The 21,472-nt window shown below is 46.1% G+C and overlaps 3 protein-coding genes across 7 annotated transcripts; all 3 read left to right on the plus strand.

Moving 5' to 3' along the window:
- Positions 1 to 30: 30 nt before the first annotated feature.
- On the plus strand, positions 31 to 7,321 carry LOC119138273 (dnaJ homolog subfamily C member 7-like). Its single transcript, XM_037278247.1, has 15 exons — positions 31 to 126; positions 984 to 1,072; positions 1,194 to 1,318; positions 1,405 to 1,518; positions 4,295 to 4,369; positions 4,451 to 4,569; positions 4,636 to 4,789; positions 4,865 to 5,029; positions 5,104 to 5,195; positions 5,410 to 5,483; positions 5,554 to 5,700; positions 5,782 to 5,937; positions 6,230 to 6,298; positions 6,580 to 6,774; positions 7,087 to 7,321. Exons 1-14 carry the CDS (start codon positions 56 to 58, stop codon positions 6,615 to 6,617), a joined length of 1,488 nt encoding a protein of 495 aa, XP_037134142.1. The 5' UTR covers positions 31 to 55; the 3' UTR covers positions 6,618 to 6,774; positions 7,087 to 7,321.
- A 673-nt stretch (positions 7,322 to 7,994) lies between these two features.
- On the plus strand, positions 7,995 to 17,745 carry LOC119138225 (ATP-citrate synthase). 5 transcript variants are annotated; one of them, XM_037278078.1, is made up of 31 exons: positions 8,005 to 8,170; positions 8,656 to 8,769; positions 8,952 to 9,133; positions 9,301 to 9,423; positions 10,065 to 10,127; positions 10,252 to 10,442; positions 10,526 to 10,605; positions 10,739 to 10,869; positions 11,178 to 11,296; positions 11,368 to 11,504; positions 11,603 to 11,664; positions 11,777 to 11,894; positions 12,015 to 12,169; positions 12,260 to 12,353; positions 12,520 to 12,576; positions 12,848 to 12,877; positions 13,691 to 13,832; positions 13,915 to 14,083; positions 14,149 to 14,253; positions 14,340 to 14,536; positions 14,605 to 14,686; positions 14,814 to 14,924; positions 15,027 to 15,154; positions 15,214 to 15,307; positions 15,375 to 15,529; positions 15,647 to 15,797; positions 15,868 to 16,011; positions 16,127 to 16,240; positions 16,426 to 16,508; positions 16,630 to 16,706; positions 16,785 to 17,745. In XM_037278078.1, exons 3-31 carry the CDS (start codon positions 8,975 to 8,977, stop codon positions 16,877 to 16,879), a joined length of 3,366 nt encoding a protein of 1,121 aa, XP_037133973.1. In that variant the 5' UTR covers positions 8,005 to 8,170; positions 8,656 to 8,769; positions 8,952 to 8,974; the 3' UTR covers positions 16,880 to 17,745. The 5 variants fall into 5 exon arrangements, with proteins under 5 accessions (XP_037133972.1, XP_037133974.1, XP_037133975.1 ...); XM_037278077.1 differs by lacking the exon at positions 8,656 to 8,769 and having other exon boundaries at positions 7,995 to 8,170; XM_037278079.1 differs by lacking the exons at positions 8,656 to 8,769; positions 12,848 to 12,877 and having other exon boundaries at positions 7,995 to 8,170.
- Positions 17,746 to 17,979: 234 nt separating this feature from the next.
- LOC119138310 (7-methylguanosine phosphate-specific 5'-nucleotidase-like) lies at positions 17,980 to 21,442 on the plus strand. Its single transcript, XM_037278311.1, has 10 exons — positions 17,980 to 18,177; positions 18,266 to 18,340; positions 18,564 to 18,665; positions 18,831 to 18,900; positions 18,981 to 19,027; positions 19,268 to 19,353; positions 19,422 to 19,520; positions 19,590 to 19,752; positions 19,953 to 20,153; positions 20,220 to 21,442. The coding sequence occupies exons 1-10, from the start codon at positions 18,118 to 18,120 to the stop codon at positions 20,340 to 20,342; spliced, it is 1,026 nt and encodes a 341-aa protein (XP_037134206.1). The 5' UTR covers positions 17,980 to 18,117; the 3' UTR covers positions 20,343 to 21,442.
- The last annotated feature ends 30 nt before the right edge of the window (positions 21,443 to 21,472 follow it).

Here is a 21,472-nt window from a genome sequence, read left to right on the forward strand (position 1 = left end):
GCGGCCGTCACTTGCAAATGACGTCACAACGCGGTCGTCCTTTCTAGAAAGAAAAATGGCTGCTGTTGACATCGACGTGCCGGTGGATGCTGAAGCTCAGCTTCACAATGCGGGCGAATTAGAACGGTAAAATGTGAAATTATTTGACTTAACGGCACTTCCCCAAAAATAATCGCGTCGAGAAAAATTCGAGTTCGAAATATTAGCTTGTTAGCTTGTTGTTTCCGGCACAACTGTGCTTTCGTCTAAGCTAGCCAAGCTAACGTGACCCGTGTTCACGGTTGGCACATAATTGGGAAACGATAAAAGCAGCATTGAATCGTTATTTTAAATACTTAATTTAAAATTACACTGACTACTTCAAAAGTGACTGTTGAGCCTACAAAGTAACCCATCAAATCAGTCAGGAAAATCCCCTACACGTGTAACCTACAAACGCTGATAATACAAAATTATTTGTGCAGTAATTGTGACATGTTTTACATTGATGTACCGTTTGTATTTATTAATCCGTTGCTTAAAGGGTTATATTAGGGGCATTTGCCTCATCAAAATCAATATCTTTCGGTTCCCGAGTTATAACTACAGTGACATTGATGCTAGGTTGGTTGGTTAGCTTATCTATTATGTGGTGTCATTGAGCTAGCCTTCTTTCCCCAGTTTAAGCATTAACAAGCATTTTTAAGTAGGTTAGTTCCCGAGTGAGTGAGTGAGTGAGTGAGTGAGTGAGTGAGTGAGTGAGTGAGTGAGTGAGGGTGCACTGTAATGTGATATTTTTGGCAGTAGCATAGCAGGTAGTTCCTGCATGGTGTCAGTCCACATCGTTGCCACTTAACACTTCACTCCTGTGACAGGATTGCAGGAAGTAAGTGTCAGCCCTTCTAAATTTAGAGAGAGGTACTCTTGAATTTGCGATCAATATTCTTGTGGTTGTGAAACGCTCAGAACCTCCACCTTTCTTGTGCTTCCGTTTGCCCTTGCAGTCAGGCTGAAGGCTTCAAGGAGCAAGGCAATGCGTTCTACAGCAAGAAAGACTACTCGGAGGCCTTCAATTTCTACACCAAGGCGATTGGTAAGGTGACAAAGCACTGGGAGGGAGAATTTTAACATCAGATGTAGAGATGAAGAGACACCTTGTCATGTTATTGAATGTAAAGGTGTCACCTGACTTATTCTGTTTGTCTTCCCTCCAGACGCATGTCCCAAAAACGCCAGCTATTACGGCAACAGGGCAGCCACCCTGATGATGCTCTGCCGCTTCCGGGAAGCGCTGGAAGATTCCCAGCAGGCCGTGCGCTTGGATGACTGCTTCATGAAAGTGAGTTTGACACGTCACACTCCTCCTGCTCCCGATCACAACTGTGGGAATTATTTCACGAGGTGGCCTTTCTTCCCCCCCGCAAGGGTCATTTACGTGAGGGCAAGTGCCACCTGTCTCTGGGCAACGCCATGGCTGCCGCACGCTGCTTCCAGAAGGTTCTGGATCTGGAGCCCAGTAATAGAGAGGCACAACAAGAGGTGAAGTCAAAGTCTGCTTTATTGTCAATTTCTTTACATGCCAAGACACACAAAGAAATCGAAATTACGTTCCCACTATCCCACGGTGACAAGACATAGTACACAATATACATACAAGTAAACAACACAAAAAATAAAAACAAGAAGGCACAAACAATGAATAAATAAGAGTGATGAATAAATAATAAATAAACAAATAACATAATAAATAAGAGGAGCAAAAATGGACAAGTGTGCATACAGCAGACAGTCAGAATATAGCGCAAAAGTACAGGACGCTACGCAGAAGGGGGAGAGTTCAGGATCCTAACAGCCTGGAGTATGAAGCTGTTGGGGAGTCTGGCGGTGCGGGAGCACAGGCTCCTGTACCTCTTCCCAGAGGGCAGAAGATCAAACAAAGAGTGAGCGGGGTGACTCACATCACTCACAATCGCGGTCGCCTTGCGGGTGAGACGGGAGGTGTAAATGTCCTTCAGGGAGGGAAGTGAAGCACCAATAATCTTACCAGCCGTGTTCACTATGCGCTGCAGGGCCTTCATGTTGTATTCAGTGAAGCTACCACCCCAAACAGCGATACAACTGGAGAGGACGCTCTCAATGGTGCCACGGTAGAATGTAGTCATGACGGCCGGAGGAGCACTTGCTCGCCTGAGTTTCCGCAGGAAGTACAGGCGGCGCTGAGCTTTCTTCGCCAGTGATGCGGTGTTGGTGGACCAGGAGAGATCCTCACTGATGTGCACCCCCAGGCATCTGGTGCTGCTCACTCTCTCCACCACAGCACCGTCGATGGTCAGCGGCAGGTGTTGGGTGTGACCCTTCCGGAAGTCAACAACAATCTCCTTGGTCTTGTTGACGTTCAGCAGGAGGTTGTTGTGCCTGCACCACGTGGTCAGAAGGTCAACCTCCAACCTGTATTGAGTCTCGGCGCCCTTGGTGATGAGACCCACCAGAGTCGTGTCGTCAGCAAATTTCACTATGCGGTTGTTGCTGTAGGTTGCAGTGCAGTCATGCGTCAGCAGGGTGAAGAGCAGCGAACTGAGCACGCAGCCTTGGGGGGCTCCCGTGCTCAGCGTGATGCTGGCGGAGATTTTGTCGCCAACACGTACCACCTGAGGCCTCTGACAGAGGAAGTCCAGTAGCCAGTTGCAGAGGTAGGTACTGAGGCCCAGCTTGTCGAGTTTGCAGATGAGTCATTGTGGCACAATGGTGTTGAAGGCAGAACTGAAGTCCACAAACAGCAATCTCACATACGAGTCCCTTCTCTCCAGGTGGGTGAGGGCAGAGCAGATGGCATCCTCAGAGGACCGTTTGGCTCGGTACGCAAAATGGAAGGGGTCTATGGTGGGGGTGAGAATGGATCTGATGTGCTCCATGACAAGCCGCTCAAAACACTTCATGATGATGGGCGTCAGTGCCACGGGGCGGTAGTCATTGAAGCAGGACGGAGCAGGTTTCTTCGGCACAGGTACGATGGTGGCAGCCTTGAAACACGAAGGGACGATGGCCTGCTGCAGGGAAATGTTAAAGATGTCCGTGAAGACACCCGTCAGCTCCCCAGCGCAGTCCTTCAGCGCTCGACCTGGGATGTTGTCAGGGCCTGCCGCCTTACGGGTGTTGAAAGCGGCAAGCGCCCTCCTCACGCTATCGGCAGAGAGGCACAGGGGCCGCTCGTGTGGAGGGGGAGGGGTCTTCAGCGGGCAAGTGCTGTTCTGAGCGTCGAAGCGAGCAAAGAAGCGGTTAAGATCGTTGAGCAGACGGATGTCGCCCTCACAGCTCTGAGGTGCGGGCTTGTAGTCCGTGATGGTCTGAATGCCCTGCCAAAGGCTCCGTGCGTCCCTGCTGTCCTCAAAGTGGGCGGTAATCTTGCAAGAGAATGCCCTTTTCGCTTCCCTGATGCCCCGGGACAGATCGGCCCTCGCTGTCCTCAAGCCAGCCTCATCCCCCGCTCTGAAGGCTTTGTCCCTGGCCCTCAGCAGCCTGAGGACAGCCCCTGTCAGCCATGGCTTCCAGTTAGCCCGAGTGACGATGTGGGTCACATCATCAATGCACTTCGTGATGTAAGAGGAAACAGAGTCAGTATACTCCTCTATGTCCGTCCGATCGTTGCAAGTGGCCGCCTGCTTAAACATTTCCCAGTCAGTAGAGCCAAAGCAGTCTCGAAGTGCATCAGAGGCACCCTCAGGCCACACTCTAACCCGCTTGTGAACCAGCCTGGATGCTTTCACCATTTGTCTGTCTGCGGGCAAAAGCATAACAGTGATATGGTCAGAAAGTCCAAGATGGGGGAGGGGGGCGGCTTTGAAAGCTCCTTTATGTGAAGAGTAGACCAGGTCCAGGAAGCTGTCGCCACGTGTTGGAAAATTAACATGCTGGTGAAGCCTCGGAAAAACAGACTTCAGGTTAGCATGATTAAAATCCCCAGCGAAGATGGTGAAACCGTCAGGGTGCGCCATCTGTTGTTCACTGACAGCCTGGTACAGTTCACTAAGAGCCGCGATCCTGTCGCCTTCGATGTTGGAAGGCGGGATGTATACTGCGACTAGCAGAATCGCAGTAAATTCCCTTGGCAGGTAAAAAGGACGGCACTTAATGATCACAAACTCCGCCAGTGGCGAGCAATGCTTGCATACCACTACAGAGTCCCGGCACCATTCGTCACGGATGTAGACGCATATTCCACCTCCTCGCGATTTTCCCCCTTTTACAATAGATATATCACATATACAATTTGTTTTAGTTCGAGGCAGCTCTTACACCTGTCCTTCTCTCGTTCCAGAACAAGAATGCAGGAACTCTGCTAGAGTTTGAGCGCCTGGCGGATTTTGGCTTTGAAAAGCGAGACTTCAGAAAGGTCATAATGACAACACAACAGTTGTTACGATATGTTGTGACTGAACAAAATTGAAAAAAAAAAGCTGTCATCTCGAACCAGGTGGTGTATTGTATGGACCGGGCCTTGGCTCTGGCGTCCGCCTGCCATCGCTTCAAAATCCTCAAGGCAGAATGTTTGGCTCTGCTGGGACGCTACCCGGAGGCTCAGTCCGTCGCCAGGTATAAGACATCCATCTTGGCAAATTCCGTACGTCCAATACCATCTTTGCGTTTCCTTCACTGCAGTGATATCTTGAGGATGGACTCCACGAACGCAGATGCGCTTTACGTGCGAGGCTTGTGTCTTTACTACGAGGACTGCATCGATAAAGCTGTGCAGTTCTTCGTGCAGGCTCTGCGCATGGCGCCTGACCACGAGAAAGCCCGGCTCGCCTGCAGAGTGGGTTTTTGTTTTGTCGTCGTCCAAAACGCCTTGTGATTTTGAGCGCAGAATTCAAACGAGTGTGTCTTTCAGAATGCCAAAGCCTTGAAAGCCAAGAAGGAGGAGGGAAATCTGACATTTAAGAACCACAGCTATGAAGCCGCCTATCAGCTGTATAGCGAAGCCCTCAGGATAGATCCCAACAACATCAAGACCAACGCCAAACTCTACTGCAACAGAGCCGCAGCAGGAGCCAAGGTGACATTAGAAGATCACCGTCCCACAGTGGTGAAATGCAATTTTGTCCTCACTCACTTGCTGCTCCATTATAGATGAATAAACCCAGTCAGGCCATCGAAGACTGCACCAGTGCCATCAAGCTGGACGACACTTACATCAAGGCCTACTTGAGGAGAGCGCAGTGGTACGTAGGACAAAATGGATTGTGCAAAATTGCCTCTCGGCAAAAAATGACTGACTTGGGTGCAAAAAAAATCAGATCGGGACATCTCTAGTTTTTGCAACAAAAAAAATAAGACTTCGTGTAAGATTCTTTTTTTTTTTTTTTTTCTACCTTAAACAGACTTATTTCTCCAAACATGTGATTGCATTTTCCAATTGTTTCTGCCCGACTTCAGCTACATGCACACAGAGCAGTACGAAGAGGCTGTCCGAGACTACGATAAAGTATACCAGACTGAAAAAACCTCAGGTAAAACTTTGTGCCTCATTTACTGAATGACCGGCGGGGCCCGGTACTAAAACGACCTGTCGGCCTCCAGACCACAAGCATCTGCTGAAGACGGCCAAGTTGGAGCTGAAGAAGAGCAAGAGGAAAGATTACTACAAGGTCCTGGGAGTGGGCAAGAACGCCTCCGATGACGAAATAAAAAAAGCTTACCGCAAACGGGCCATGATGCACCACCCAGGTACGGGAAACGTATCCCCTTCGGTAAACCGGTGGCGGGGGTACGTTGTTTAAGTAGCTGCCTTCTCTCCACGTCCGTCAGACCGCCACAGTGCGGCCGCCCCCGAGGTGCAAAAGGAAGAGGAGAAGAAATTCAAAGAAGTGGGCGAGGCCTTCACCGTTTTGTCAGACCCTAAAAAGAAGACCCGATACGACAACGGGCACGACCTCGGTGATGACGGAAATTTCGACGGTGGAGGTAAATGACCCTGTGTTCATTTTGTCCCATTTTGGAGCTAAGCTGTGATGCTTTTCAAACATAACCACTAGATGGTGCTACATGTCATCTTGGATTTTCAAGGTCAATGTAGTCCTTTTTTCTTCTCCCTTGCTAATCAAAAAATAATTTTTTTAATATACTTTTTATGTTAAATATTTTTTTACCTCTCAGAATGTGTAGTTTGTAAACGCAACATGTTTAGACATTGGTCTCCTCCCAGTTTAAATGCTAAAATTCTTATAATGCTTTTTCATTTTGTTTTTCTGTTTAGACGTCGATGCAAACAACATCTTCAGGGCTTTCTTCGGTGGTCAAGGATTTACTTTTGAATCCAACGCAGGTAATTGTTTCCTAGAGAGTTTTTTGTAAAGAACAAAATTATATAATTGTTTATGTATATTCATAATGATGTTTTTTTAAAGAATAAAGTTGTATAATTTTAAAAATAAAACTGACATAAATTTGATCATTATTTTTTAAAGAGAATGTTCTTTCTTCCTAAATGAAATAACTTTAATGTTAGAGTAAAATGTTTTTGTCTTTCATATTCCTTTGTGTGTTCTCTACATTTTAACTGAAGTTTCCAAACTAACGCTTTTTTACCTTATGCTTCTCCCTCAGGTTCTGCACCTGGAAATATGTTCTTCCAGTTTGGCTAACAGGACTGAATAATGCAGCTCTTTAGTGTACAACCTCAAGATGGATCCACAGTCAGCTGAAAACTCACCTGTTCTTCAAGACTTTTGAATTCAATTCAAGTGATAACAAAATTAAAACAATGCCGTTCATTCAAGCCATCAGATCATGCTGCTATTTCAAAAGTTCAAGTCCCTATGATCGTCACACACACATCTGGGTGTGGTGAAATTTGTCCTCTGCATTTAACCCATCCCCATGTGATTTTGATCCATCCCCTTGGGGGAGAGGGGAGCAGTGAGCAGCAGCGGTGCCGCGCTCGGGAATCATTTGGTGATCTTACCTCCCAATTCCAACCCTTAATGCTGAGTGCCAAGCAGGGAGGCAATGGGTCCCATTTTTATAGTCTTTGGTATGACCCGGCCGGGGTTTGAACCCACAACCTTCCAGTCTCAGGGCGGACACTCTACCACTAGGCCACTGAGCTGGAGCCAACTGATTCCTACGTTGTGCTCCTGGAAATAATCAGATTCGATTGGTTTTAGATATTAAGTCGTTATTTTTGTTCTTCTATTTGTCCTCTTGGGATGAGCTGTCAATATTAGACCTCAGGACATCCTAACGAATTGTCACATCTTTAGTCAGGCTTCTCCCTCTCCTCCATCTTGCTGCAATGTATATTTCACATGAATGTAAAGTTCATAAATGTTTCTTTTCTCTCCCTCTACTTGTAGTGTTCTTTGTGGTCAATTTATATTTATTGCTCTTTGAAAAATACTTAAGTTCGCATCTGCAGAAGTATTTTTGGGCAACGGTTGGGGTGCCTAACGTTTTCTGATGTTCCTCTTTAGGTAATGAACTCAACCCGAGCACTCGTTTATTTTTTTGAAGTGTTTCCATACCAGAAGGAAGTGATGCGACCGTGTTGCCCAACAGTTGGTTGCAAGTGAGTTATACCATAGCGGGCTACTTTTTTGCCTTGTAAATTCTCAAGTCTCATGGTATAAACTTATGAAGCTATGAGTTGAGTTGAATGGAAGGGAAGAAAAAACTACCTTCCTTATTCTCTTTATTTCATCAGTTCAAAGGCCCACAAAAAACTGAAATATTTCTGATTGCTTTGGCGCTTTGTATTTTTGCTCAAGGACCATGTTCTTTTTTTTTTTTTAATAAAGGCTCATCTTTAATTGTTAAAATGGTTGTAAATTGGATATTTACAATCAATGTGACACCTCATGAACAAACCCAATCGCATTAATACTTTAAATCATTAAAATCATACTAAAATCTCCATGACGAGGTTGTCGTTTATGACGTCACTCTTTCATTTCTTTTCAGCATGTCCGGTGAGACGGTGTGGGCGTTCCCGGCGACTCCGCGTGACCGAAGTCAACCCAATCAGGAAACCGCGTGAAGCCGAACTCAACTCGCCAGATTATGGTGAGGCGACTGGTGAGTTTGGCCACGACTTGCTGGCAGGCGACGAGCACAAGAAGGCGAGTTTTTCAAGCCGTGTTGGTTCCCCAACGGGTGGCTTCGTTGTAACTCGGGAAAACAGGCGGAGCAAGTCGTCGAGGTAAGCGTGTGCACGCCGAAGGTTTTGGAATCACGTCATCTTAGCCGCTCGATGTTAGCTTGTTAGCTTTAGTGACAGCTCGAGGTTAGCGGACGGCCGTGCGCGCGCGTGACGTGAGGGATGCGCTGTATGATTCATGTCATCTTACTACAGCTACAAAGAAAGATCGCTTTCAAAACGTCTTTCATAGGCGTTTCCTTTCTTTCATAAAGGCACACTTACCTAAGATTTGTTCATCATATACATTTGATTGAAATTATAGAAAGATGCTAACTTGAGGCAGTCTGTGCACGCTGTATGCGTCTGCTACAAGGGTTCCCAAACTGAGGGACGGGGCCCATGATAATTGGGTCATGCTCACACTATATTAATAAGTAGCTCAGTGATTGCATTCAGTGGCAAAAATCTTATCTGTAGTCAAATATTGAAATCAGTCTTATCAGGCTGTGTTTTTGTCATGCTTGTAAAACTTGGTCCGAGACCAGTTGCGACAGTTCTGCAGACAAGTTTCGCGGGCCGTCAGTCTGCTGCACTTCCTACCAATCCAAGTTGAAATTGAGGAAGTTGGACAGAGGCTGAGCAGGTCTGACTGCATGCAGGTACAAATGCTGAAAACTGGAATGTCAGGCCACTGTTTGTAAAGGTAGTAGTAGTGATATCGTCATTGTTTCAATGTACAGTGTTTACTTGTGAATTTTGTGTATGTTTGCGACTTGACTTAATAAAGTTTGGGACAGTCCATGCTTGATGATTTAAAGGAGAATCTGTTATCTCCCAAAAGGTCCTGTGCGATCCACCGCTGCCATGTCGGCGAAGGCCATCTCGGAACAGACCGCCAAGGACTTCTTGTTCAAATACATCTGCACCTCGTCGGCCGTGCAGAATCGCTTCCGCTATGCCAGTGTTACCGCCGAGACCGACTGGGGTCGCCTAACACAGGAGCACCCTTGGCTGCTAACTGAGGTAAGAAAAGTCACATTCAATTTACTCACAAAAAGTTCAGAATATTGAATTGTTGCGTGAAATTTCAACATGAGCCTGTACAGGTGGGCAAAATTTGCTCCGTATTTCCTGATGTTTTAAGAGATGCACTCTGGTTTTGATTTGCCATCATCCGTCTCACTCCACAGAAACTGGTGGTGAAGCCGGATCAGCTGATCAAGCGGCGCGGGAAGCTGGGACTGGTTGGCCTAAACTTGGACCTATCAGGCGTTCAGGAGTGGCTCAAAAGCCGCCTCATGAAAGAAACCACCGTGAGTAGACTTCAGCCTTCCTCAGTTCCCGTCCATGTTTTTCAGTTGACATCAAGGCCCAGTTCTTCAAAGTCATCTGAAGGGATTTTGGCTAATGCCAGCTTCTCATTCTGAGATAAAAGTCGGAGCGACTTGTTAATTTTCTGATGCCTCCAGTCAATTATTGACCTCATTCATCATAGATAAGGACATTACGCTTTGTTGCACTATTGTGTAGAACAAGTATTATGTTAAGCACGCCTTGGGGTGGAGAGTAGTTGAGACGCATCAAGTTTGTCTTTGTCCGTGCAAGGAAAATTTGCTGTGTTTTTAGAGAAAATCTGAAGGAACTGTAAAAAAAAACACGTTTTTTGTTTCTTATGTCACATGTTTCCTCTTGCCCATATAGCGGCACATTTGTTTTCCGCCACAGTCATGAGTGTGCATATACGAGGTTGCATGTTATGTAATGTGAGCGGAAGAGGCGAGGGTGGTCTATGTCCTTCATACATGCAAACGTGCTCAGCTGCATTGGCGCAGCGTGGTAGAAAGCATCTCTGTCCTTGACACGTTGACACACGGAGGGCACGGTTTTTGTTTTGTCGCACGTCAAGGTTAAACCAACTTGGTGATTTGTGATATGAAGTGTTTGTTTTCAATAGGTGGGCAAGGCAAAGGGCGTGCTGAAGAAATTCCTCATCGAGCCATTTGTCCCGCACAAGCAGGTAATTCAATCGCGCGCATTGTTTTGACAGTCCAGATGATAAACGGAGGGACATTTTTGTGCCGTAGGGTCGCATGAGCATAGTGGGGAAAAAAAAGCCTGTGCATCCTCTTTGTTTGCCGCAGGAGGAGGAGTTTTACGTGTGCGTGTACGCCACGCGTGAGGGCGACCACCTGCTCTTCCACCACCAAGGCGGCGTGGAGGTGGGCGACGTGGACGCCAAAGCCCAGCGGCTGATGGTCGCCGTGGACGACAAGCTCGGCCGGGATCAAGTGACCAAGCAGCTGCTCACGCACATATCCGATGAGAAGAAAGAGTACGTATTGATGCTCCGCTGGAGATTTCTGTGCTCCAGCTTTCATTTAGAGGCTCATTTTGAATCTGATGTTCTCCTTGTAGAATCCTGGCCAGCTTTATAGTGGGTCTCTTCAACCTCTATGAGGAGCTGTACTTCACATACCTGGAGATCAACCCTTTGGGTAATTATCTCTAGCAGGCCTTCACGTGGGTTTTCACTAATGACCCCCCAAAAAAAAGGAAGCAAATTGCTTGCTGCATATTTAAATCCCATGCCGTAATCACGTGAGTGAATCGAATCATCTTGCGCACCAGTTGTCACCCAGGATGGCGTTTACGTCCTCGACGTGGCGGCTAAGATCGACGCCACAGCCGATTACATCTGCAAGGCCAAGTGGGGCGACGTGGAATTCCCGCCGCCTTTCGGCAGGGAAGCTTATCCCGAGGTAAGAATGTGAAGGACAGAATTTTTTTTTTCTTTTGTCCATTGCATGTTGGCTGTTACGGGGTTTGTGTGTTTTTTCAAGCATCCATGCCAAAGGAGCTCTCGCATTCGAGTGGCCTAAAATGACCTTAGCCTAGGTCAACTACTTGATCCTACTGTACACATTGAACAAAGCCACATCATTGTAAAAAGACCTGGCAAACTTGTACTGTCAGACGTATTCTCTGGATTAAATCTTCCATGAAAAAGTGCGATCTTTGCACAGTCAATAGTTTGATTTGGAATGTTTGAATGTGGTTTGTCTTGTAGGAGGCCTACATAGCTGATCTTGATGCCAAGAGCGGTGCCAGTCTCAAGCTGACGTTATTGAACCCTCGTGGCAGGATCTGGACCATGGTGGCAGGGGGCGGAGCTTCTGTCGTATATAGGTGAATAAACGTTTTGTCTTTGCAAAATTACCACACCGCACTTGACGGAAATCTCTGTCTTGCCCGAGCAGCGACACCATCTGCGACCTGGGCGGCGTAGACGAACTGGCCAACTACGGCGAGTACTCCGGCGCGCCCAGCGAGCAGCAGACGTACGACTATGCCAAAACGATCCTCTCGCTCATGACCCGTGAGAAGCACCCTCAAGGTGGGTGTGCGTGGAGCCAGTAATAGACTCACTGGCCGAGAATGTGACGCCGGAGTCGAGTTTCAAGTCGCCACCTTCCTCTTGTGTTTCCCCCGCAGGAAAGGTCCTGATCATCGGAGGAAGTATTGCCAACTTCACAAATGTAGCAGCCACATTCAAGGTGAATGATGTCATATCACACACAAAATTCTCCCCTTGCAACGAGATCCTTGCGATAACACACATGGCTGAGATTTCGAGCAGGGTTTCTGAGCTTATTTTTGCTTCCTCAGGGTATCGTCAGGGCCATCAAGGACTACCAGGGTCCTCTCAAGGAGAACGAGGTCACCATCTTTGTTCGACGGGGTGGGCCTAACTACCAGGAGGGTCTCAGGGTCATGGGGGAAGTCGGTAAGCCCCCCACACACACTCCTCGCTACCAAGGGAGCTTTTAGAAAACGATGTAAAATTGTAAGTCGTAAGTCCTCTAAAAGCGACTTTTTTTTTTTTTTTGGGGTGTGTGTCCTCTAGGGAAGACCACAGGTATTCCTATCCACGTTTTCGGCACAGAGACGCACATGACGGCCATCGTGGGCATGGCGCTGGGTCACAAACCCATCCCCAACCAGCCACCAATGGACGCCCACACCGCCAACTTCCTGCTCAATTCAAGCAACAACGTGATGGTATTTTGAACACGCTCAAAGGGGAAGTTGAGGGTCAGCGAGCGTTAGTTGTGTCTCAAGCGGCAGCATGTCTTTACTCTGGCGCCTCAGACTCCAGCTGCTACAAGGACGGCCTCCTTCTCGGAAGCCAAGCCGTGCGATGACGTCACTCCGAGCAAAAAGTCCAAAGCGGGTCTCCCGGCAGGTATATTAACAGCGCTCACTTCTCGTCCGCCTCTCATGTCTGCTTCTTTCTTCCCTTTGCTGATTTCTTTCTTCCATTGTTCCTTTTTTGTGCGTGTGTGCGTGCTGCACAAACTGTCCACTCACCCTCATCTTTTTTTTCCCCCCCCCGGGCTTGTTTCTCTAAGACCCTCTTCATTCATTACTGTGGCCTCTGAAGAATGTGGTCACAGGTGATTGGACAGGTAAGTTGTGGGCGGGCCCAGCCACATCCGCACTGCGCTATTCCGCACATGCGCTCCACTTCACCTCGGTGTTTCGATTGCGTTTTATATCTGGCGATAATATTTTTAAGACTAGCCCACCCCCCCTCATTGGAGCTGTCCAGCCACGCTGAGCTTCGCATGCTCTCACATCTGCTTTCGATTTTTGAGAAAATAATCAAACAAGATGCACTCATTGTTTTCTGTTTTTTTTTTTTTGTGCCCGTACTCGTTTTTATTGTTGGGCTCACAGAAGCGCAGGCCTCATCAGGCTTCGGCGGAGGTATGAAAGGGTGCGACAATCCACTTGGTGTTCCTTCTGCCTTTCCCCCTGCCTGCCTTGTCTATTTTTTTTTGTCCTCAGCCGCCTCCTCTTATTGGTGTCGCTTTGCATTTAACACAGCGGACTGCTAATACATCATAGTCAACAGAAATGCCGATGATTGCATTTATTTACGTGTGCATATTGCAATATACTTGTTTTGTAAGTTGAAGGCAAGGTGGCATTTCATCCACCAGGTGACTCCATGTGCTTCACAATTGAAAAGTCACTTATAAGTATTTACTAATGGGCTGACTTCACTTTTGTTGCCAGCTTATTCAATTTGTGTGCAGCCTAACAGCTAAATGCTGCTTCACTATGTTTGCTGGATGGAAAATTCAATTCATTGCATATTGTTAATGTCCGTGTCGTTGGGCGGAAGGCAAAATGTTGCCACACTGGTAACGTGAGGGAAGCGGGCGGGTTGCGTAAGTGTTTGTTGTTACTATTGTTACAAAGTGATTTTTAATCCCATGCTGTGATTCAGTGACATAAATTTTATGTTGCAATAATAGAGGATGGACACAATAATAAAATGTAAGTTCATTAAATAGGATTTATTTTTGCTGATATTCACCTAGTGTGCTTAATGAGCCTCTATTTCCATCTGCTGTGTGTCTCTACTGTGATTATTTTTTTTTCCGCCTCCCGTATCTCCAAACTGTTTGCAGAGTGACTTTCCTTTGTGTTGTGTTGTGGCTGCTAATCAGATCTTCTTATTAAATCTTCATCCTCACTGACTTTGGGAAAAAAAAAAACTCTTGTGCTTTTCAGCCAAAGCCACAACACTCTTCAGTAAGCACACCAAGACCGTGGTTTGGGGCATGCAGACGCGAGCCGTGCAAGGGATGCTGGACTTCGACTACGTGTGCTCCCGCGACCAACCCTCAGTGGCCGCTATGGTTTACCCCTTTACGTGCGTTTCTCACAAATGAAATTGCAATGTGTCAACGGCATCTGTCTCATTTGACTAAAATGCGTGCTTATTGATCGGACAGCGGCGATCACAAGCAGAAGTTCTACTGGGGGCACAAGGAGATCCTGGTTCCAGTCTACAAAAGCATGAGCGACGCCATGAAGAAGCACCCCGAGGTGGACGTGATGATCAGCTTTGCGTCGCTGCGCTCGGCCTTCGACAGCACGGTGGAGGCTATGCAGCACCCGCAGGTTTGTTTGGCGAGCGCGACCGTCAAGCGGCACGCATCAATCGATTTCCTGTTTGCCGCGATCAGATTCACACCATCGCCATCATCGCAGAGGGCATCCCGGAAGCGCTTACCAGGAAGCTGATCAAGATGGCCGACGAGAAAGGCGTCACCATCATTGGGCCCGCGACGGTAATCAACATTAGTCGTCTGCTAATGATCGATGAAGTACTTCCTAAGGCAGGAAGTGGTGAAATTTTATTTTGATCTCTGTCTAGGTTGGTGGAATTAAGCCGGGCTGTTTCAAAATTGGCAACACTGGCGGCATGCTGGACAACATCCTGGCCTCCAAGCTCTACCGGCCCGGCAGCGTGGCCTACGTGTCGCGTTCCGGGGGCATGTCCAATGAGCTCAACAACATTGTCTCCCGCACAACCGACGGCGTCTACGAAGGCGTGGCCATCGGAGGAGACAGGTCGGGTCAGCAATGTGACACCCAATGTGACATGGACAGTTCCTTTACATAAAGTCTTCCCTGTCTAGGTACCCTGGCTCCACATTTATGGACCATGTTCTTCGCTACCAGGACACTCCAGGCGTTAAAATGATCTTGGTCCTGGGAGAGGTGGGAGGAAATTTAGCATTTTTCTTTGTATGTGTTGCGCAATAGGAATAATCCGTTGATTTAAATCAAATCTGTGAGGGGTTACTGTGTATGAGTAATGCTAGATCTATTTCCTATCTTCATTTAGATTGGCGGCACGGAGGAGTACAAGATCTGTCAGGGCATCAAGGAGGGCAGGATCACCAAACCGGTCGTGTGCTGGTGTATCGGAACTTGCGCCACCATGTTTGCATCTGAGGTATATTGAATGTATTTGCAAACACAGACTTGCTTCGCTGGGTGCTGAGCAATGAACTACTCGCAAGCTACTTAAAAAAAAAATAAAAACATCCCTCATCAGGTCCAGTTCGGCCATGCCGGTGCATGCGCCAACCAAGCGTCGGAAACAGCAGTGGCCAAAAACCAAGCGCTGCGGGACGCCGGAGCTTGCGTTCCCAAGAGCTTTGACGAGCTGGGTGATGTCATCAGGTGAGGTCATTTCCAGACCTTACGGGTTGGAATCTCGCTTACAATTCTTTGTAAAATAGGACAGTTTATGATGAACTGGTGGCCAGCGGCACCATTGTTCCCGCCCAAGAGGTTCCTCCCCCGACCGTACCGATGGATTACTCTTGGGCCAGGGTAAGAATTTCATTTTACTTCTTAACCTAGTTTGAGAACTTTAGTGCCTTATGGTCCTTTTCTGCAGGAATTGGGCTTGATCCGTAAACCCGCCTCCTTCATGACCAGCATCTGTGACGAGCGAGGGCAGGAGCTCATCTATGCTGGCATGCCCATCACTGAGGTTTTCAAGGAGGAGATGGGTTTAGGAGGAGTGCTGGGACTTCTTTGGTTCCAACGCAGGTTGGTTGATGTTTTGCAGACCTGGGGAAAAAAAACAAAAAAATATATGTTTGATAACATAGGTGATCATTTGTAAGTCCTTCCAGAGCTTTCAAAAGAGTGTTTCTTCGCTTTTAGGTTGCCTCGCTACGCCTGCCACTTCATCGAAATGTGCCTGATGGTGACGGCCGACCACGGGCCCGCCGTCTCCGGCGCGCACAACACCATCGTGTGCGCGCGAGCCGGCAAAGACCTCATCTCCAGCCTCACGTCCGGCCTGCTCACCATCGTCAGTACCCGTCGCGCGCCCCCTTTGTCGCTCGCCCGGCCCGATTGAAACCGTTACTCGTGCGTTCCAGGGGGACCGTTTTGGCGGCGCCCTCGACGCAGCTGCCAAGCAGTTCAGCAAAGCCTTCGACAGCGGCATGCTGCCAATGGACTTTGTCAACAAGATGAAGAAGGATGGCAAGCTCATCATGGGCATAGGACACCGTGTCAAATCAGTAAGTACCGTGGACAAGAGTAATAATTCCAAAACGATGTTTTGATTAAAAAAAAGATTCAATGAAAAGAGGAAATTCAAGGTGAAAGAATTATAAATGAAATATTGCATTCCAGATCAACAACCCAGACATGCGGGTGCAGATTTTGAAGGACTTTGTGAAGCAGCAATTCCCTTCCAGTCAGCTGCTCGACTACGCCTTAGATGTGGAAAAGATCACCACCTCAAAGGTAGGTTGCCGCCAAGGTTTTGTAGCTGTGTTAGTGAACGCTTTACAGACACCGATAGATACTTTATTGATCCCCGAGGGGGGAAATTCAGGAAGTGAGTGTTTGGTAAGATAACATCTTTAATTGAAGTGAATGAATAAACTTTTAGCTCACTTGCATCTATTAATAATTAAATCTGAATCTAGAAACCCAATCTCATCCTCAACGTCGACGGTTTTATCGGCGTCGCCTTCGTGGACCTACTCAGGACGTGTGGCGGCTTCACTCGGTAAGAGCGGAACGTAAAGTGCCGCTGGAATGACGTGACGTGATGGTGTGGACAAATGGTCCACGCCGAATGGAAGCTTTGTGTGCACACTGTCAAGTATTGTTTGTCGTGTGACTCCCAGCGACGAGGCTGACGAGTTTGTGGAGATCGGCGCGCTAAATGGCATCTTTGTCCTCGGCCGAAGTATGGGCTTCATCGGTGAGTACCAAACTGCACAGTGGTGTTCCTAACTCATTTATTTTTTTGAGACTTCAAAAGCTCTTGCCGTCCTTACAGGTCACTACCTGGACCAGAAAAGGCTCAAGCAGGGTTTGTACCGACACCCCTGGGACGACATCTCCTACGTTCTCCCCGAACACATGTCCATGTGACACACTAGCGCGCCTCACCCGCCTAATGTTTACTCTCGCTCGCGCTCTGCCTTGGGAAAAGTCGGCAGAAGTAGTACGGTACATCCTGATTGAAAGTTCAGAGTAGAAGCATTCAGTCTAGTTTTTAAAGGATGAAAGGGGGAAGTGTATTTTTTAGATTTTGTTTTTGACAACAACTGAGTTGTGGCCAGAGCACAAAGAAACAGGATTTGGATTGCTTCTGTATTTGGACCGCATGGAATCAGGTAACCTTTACTATCTTGTCTGTTTTATGTTTATCATGACAACTTATTTATTCTAACGGTTGTTTAGGCCTTCATTCGAACGTGAGGTCCACATGTTTTCTACCTTCATTTAAGGTCTAGTTCAGCGATACACAAAGCGGTAGTCGGGCTCACTTTGGTGGTACTTGAAAGAATCACTGCCCAAGTAGTTAATATTTAGTACAATTTTCCTGTATTTAGGCACAGTGTTAACATTCAATCTGTGCATAATGTTAGTGACTTGCAATAATGTTTCATGAACACTTAACGCTCTGCTACTCCATTACTTTAATGTCGCTCATTAAAACTCCTTAAATGCCTTGGTAATTTCACACACTCTGCAGTTTAGATCAGTTAAGAAAAATCATTGCTCCGATAAGTGAAGAAAAAAAAGACTACTGTAAGCTCAAAAAAGGAAGAAAAACTGAAGTGTAACATTGGGGAATGACTCCTAAACAGCTTTTTAAAAACTCGCCATAAGATTGAATTTTCCCCACTCACAACTCCTTCTGTTGCTTCTATTTAACTGTGAAGATATACCTTTTTGTTTGTTTTGTAACATGCTGTCAAGAGTAGTTTAATAAAGACTTTGTTTTACTTTTGCGCTCCTGTGTTGTAGTCAATCCGGTGTAGCAAGTACAATATTTAATAAAACGGACACGTTTATTTGTCGCTTCTATCGTTTATCTAAAGTAGCAAAATATTTCAATATATTTTAGTTAATAGTATAGCTATGTATGCCAAATAAAAGTGCGTCTTTTTTCATCAATGTAATAACCCCACCCAATCACCGGCGACACGCACGAACACGTGATCCCGGAACAATTGCGTTCCGGAACCAATTATATGCTGCACACCAGTCGGCATACAATGAGTGTTACACTGCTTAAACGTAAATCAAATTGTCGTATAATGCAAACATTTTATAAGTGACATGTCTAAATACACAAAGTAAATTTCTATAATGATAACGCGATGTTTGGACTAAGGAGTAGTAAACACGCTGCTGACAGCTCTCTGCTGCTTTTAAAACTGGTAAGTACCAACTCTGCTAGTTTGTGTGCAAACCTCGGTCAAATATACATTTAGACACTGACAGTTACTTAATTCCGTCACCTTGCAGGTGTATAAAGTCCCATGGCTGTGCACACCATTGCGAACTCTGGTGGATATATGGCCACAGCTCACAAAACGTGAGGTGAGTACGTGTATTTTCCCCGCTTTTTAATCTAATTTTTGTTTGTTTACGTTACCATGATGTGGTGTGTGGAATTTTGACGGGGATAAGGCTTGTTTACTTTGTTAGTTTTCCAATGCAATTTTGTATTACCCTTTTGCTTTTTATTATGAAGCACATGGAGTTTATGCTTGCCATAAGAAATGTGCATTGCAACTAAAATTAATATTTTTCTATGCTTCAGGTGATGTCAGAGCTGAGTAGGACCTCGGTGTTGATGAGGGAGCGCCACCAAGTGGAGGAAACGCTGGACGCCATGCAAATCGCCGGTTCCGCCAGCCTGCATGTGAGTTTAGTAGGCTTGCAGGATAACCATATATCAGTAGAGTTGAAGGTTAACCGATGCTTATCCCACAGTGAGGGGCTTCATACACCCTGCACTGGTTGGCTTAAAAATAACTCTGTTAAAGTTGCTTTAAAAAAAAAAAAAAAAACACTTGTGTCTCTTCAGGTTATTTCTGACTTTGACATGACACTCACCAGATTTGCCCACAACGGCAAAAGAGTTCCTACAACTCACAGTAAGACATACTGGCATATTTACTGTACAGTAACAGCCTGCATACGTTTGTTTCAAGACTTTGTTTTGTAATACCTGCAGACATTCTGGACAACAGGCTATTGGTTGACGAAGACGGTGGCAAAAAGGTACTTAAGTAGTTGCATGTGGATTTATAGTTTGTGTTTTCAGGGCTTTTTGGGCTTGATTATATTTGTTTTAATTAATCTATTTGACCCTAAATTGTTTTCATCATGTTCTTTTTTATATCAAAGAAATAATTAGACAGTGATGATTTTAATCTATACTGTATTCACCATTTAATTTAAAATATATTCAATTTAATATTAATTTAAAAAAATAACATGACATTCTGCTTATGCCTCCAGATGAGGGAGCTGTTACACACTTATTATCCCATTGAGATTGACGTTAGCCGGACTGTTGAAGAGAAGCTGCCCTTCATGGTGGAGTGGTAAGAAATAGTTGACAATTAAAACATTCCTAACCATTACAATCGTGACTTTGTTTGTGGTTTGGCAGGTGGACAAAGGTTCACCACCTGCTAGTGGAACAGAAAATCAGGAAGAACCTCTTAGCTCCGGCTGTCAGGGAGTCCACATCCGACACCGCCATACTCAGGTCGAAGGCAAGCGACCACTGCCGCTTTTTGAGTTGCTCCTGTTGATGTCATGTGACGTGTGTCTCCAGGGATGGCTACCAGGTGTTCTTTGACCATCTGGCCCATCGCAACGTCCCTCTTCTCATCTTTTCCGGCGGTGTCGGGGATGTGCTAGAGGAAGTGATCCGACAGCACGGCGTCTTCCATCCCAACATTCACATCATTGCCAACTACATGGACTTTGACCATGCCGTGAGTTTTCACGTACCGTATGACGCAGGTAGGTAGCATAGCCACAAATGTTAGCGCAGTGTAATGGAATAAAAGTATCATTTCTTCAATGCAAAAATACTCCAAGATTGTGACATGGAATGTGCAATATCACATGATACACATTGGCTGAATATAATGTAGCAAGGATGAGCACACTTTGACACCACAATCTCCTCCAGGGTGTCCTGCGGGCCTTCAAGGGTGACCTGATCCACACGTTCAACAAGCGCGAGAGTGCTTTGTCACACGTTGCCCGCTTCCCCGAACTACAGGGCCGCCGCAGCGTGCTGCTGCTGGGAGACTCCCTGGGTGACCTCAACATGGCGGCCGGCGTGCCCGAGCCTCGCCGCCTCCTCACCGTGGGTTTCCTGAACGACCAGGTGAGAATATCACCAATATAAAACATGCAAAAGAAAACGTGAAAAAATACATTGCATGTTTCTTAGGTGGATGCAAGGAGGGAGTCGTACGTCAACTCTTTTGACATCGTCGTGCTGGCCCCGGACGACACGATGGACGTCCCCAACGCCATCCTCAGGTTTGTGATGTCATCAGGAGACGATAATTGAAGCTGATGTGAGATGGGAGCTCAAACCACATGTTTGCACCTTTTATGGAAATCTTGCGTTACCACGGTGACAGAAATTGCATCTGTATTGACAGCGCTTGACCTGTTCCACATTTTATTGTTATAGCCTGGGAACATGATGAACTTGGTCTCCTTTTTACGCTTTTTGAGAAGTACTGTGAATATATGATTTTGGAAATGTTTTACATTATGTTCACAGTTGTGATGAAGTGGAATTGAATTTTGAGAAAAAGCATCCATTTTTGGAATATGGCTGCAATATAACAATGTGGAAAAGTTGAAAGCACTTTCTGAATGCAATATATGTTATATTTAAATTGTGGCTGCGCATGTAATGTCAGCAAGGGTAAAATGCATCTCAAATAGGATTTTGTTCCTGAAGCTCAGAATGAGTTATACATCAGTGTTACTGTACAAGCATCCGCCGGTGCTATGTTTTGACTAGTCATGTTCGTGTTGTTGACCTCTCTTGACTGGCCATTAACTTGAGAGTTTCTAACTCAGTTGTCCGCTACTTTTTGCCTTCCAATTTTGCTGGACACATTAGGTACACCCTCACCGTCACTGATGCATCGACTCCAGCTGATGTATTTTACACCAAGTGAGAATCCGGTAGCAATAAAAAATGAATTACCTGAATATGAAACTGAATCAGAAGTAGTCAGCTATTGGGAATGGAAAGTTGAATCAAAACATCAAATCATATTAGGAATAACAGAGTGAATTCCAAATCGGGCGGTAATTGGAGAAGAAAATTGAATAGGAATTCGCATTTGAATAGAACTGAATCAAATGGAATTGTCATTGTGCAACATGTTGCAGCAAACATTGATTCAACCCTCAAGTGTCAAATTGCCAGGAGATAGTGAAGGGGTACCTAATAAAGTGGTAGATGCGCCGATACACTCCACCTATAGATTTAGCTGTTCCCATTTTATTTATTGCAAACTTGAATTACATTTGTATTTAAAAAATATATGAAAAACTGAGCATTAAGGCGCAATTGTAATCTCATGTTCATAATCTCAAAATATGCATCACCAAATTAAAAAAACAAAGGTTTTGTACATGAAGATAAAAGCAGTTTTCTTAGTGCAACCTTATTGATTG

The sequence above is a fragment of the Syngnathus acus genome, chromosome 19 (genome assembly GCF_901709675.1).
Source record: "Syngnathus acus chromosome 19, fSynAcu1.2, whole genome shotgun sequence".
Lineage (NCBI taxonomy): Eukaryota > Metazoa > Chordata > Actinopteri > Syngnathiformes > Syngnathidae > Syngnathus > Syngnathus acus.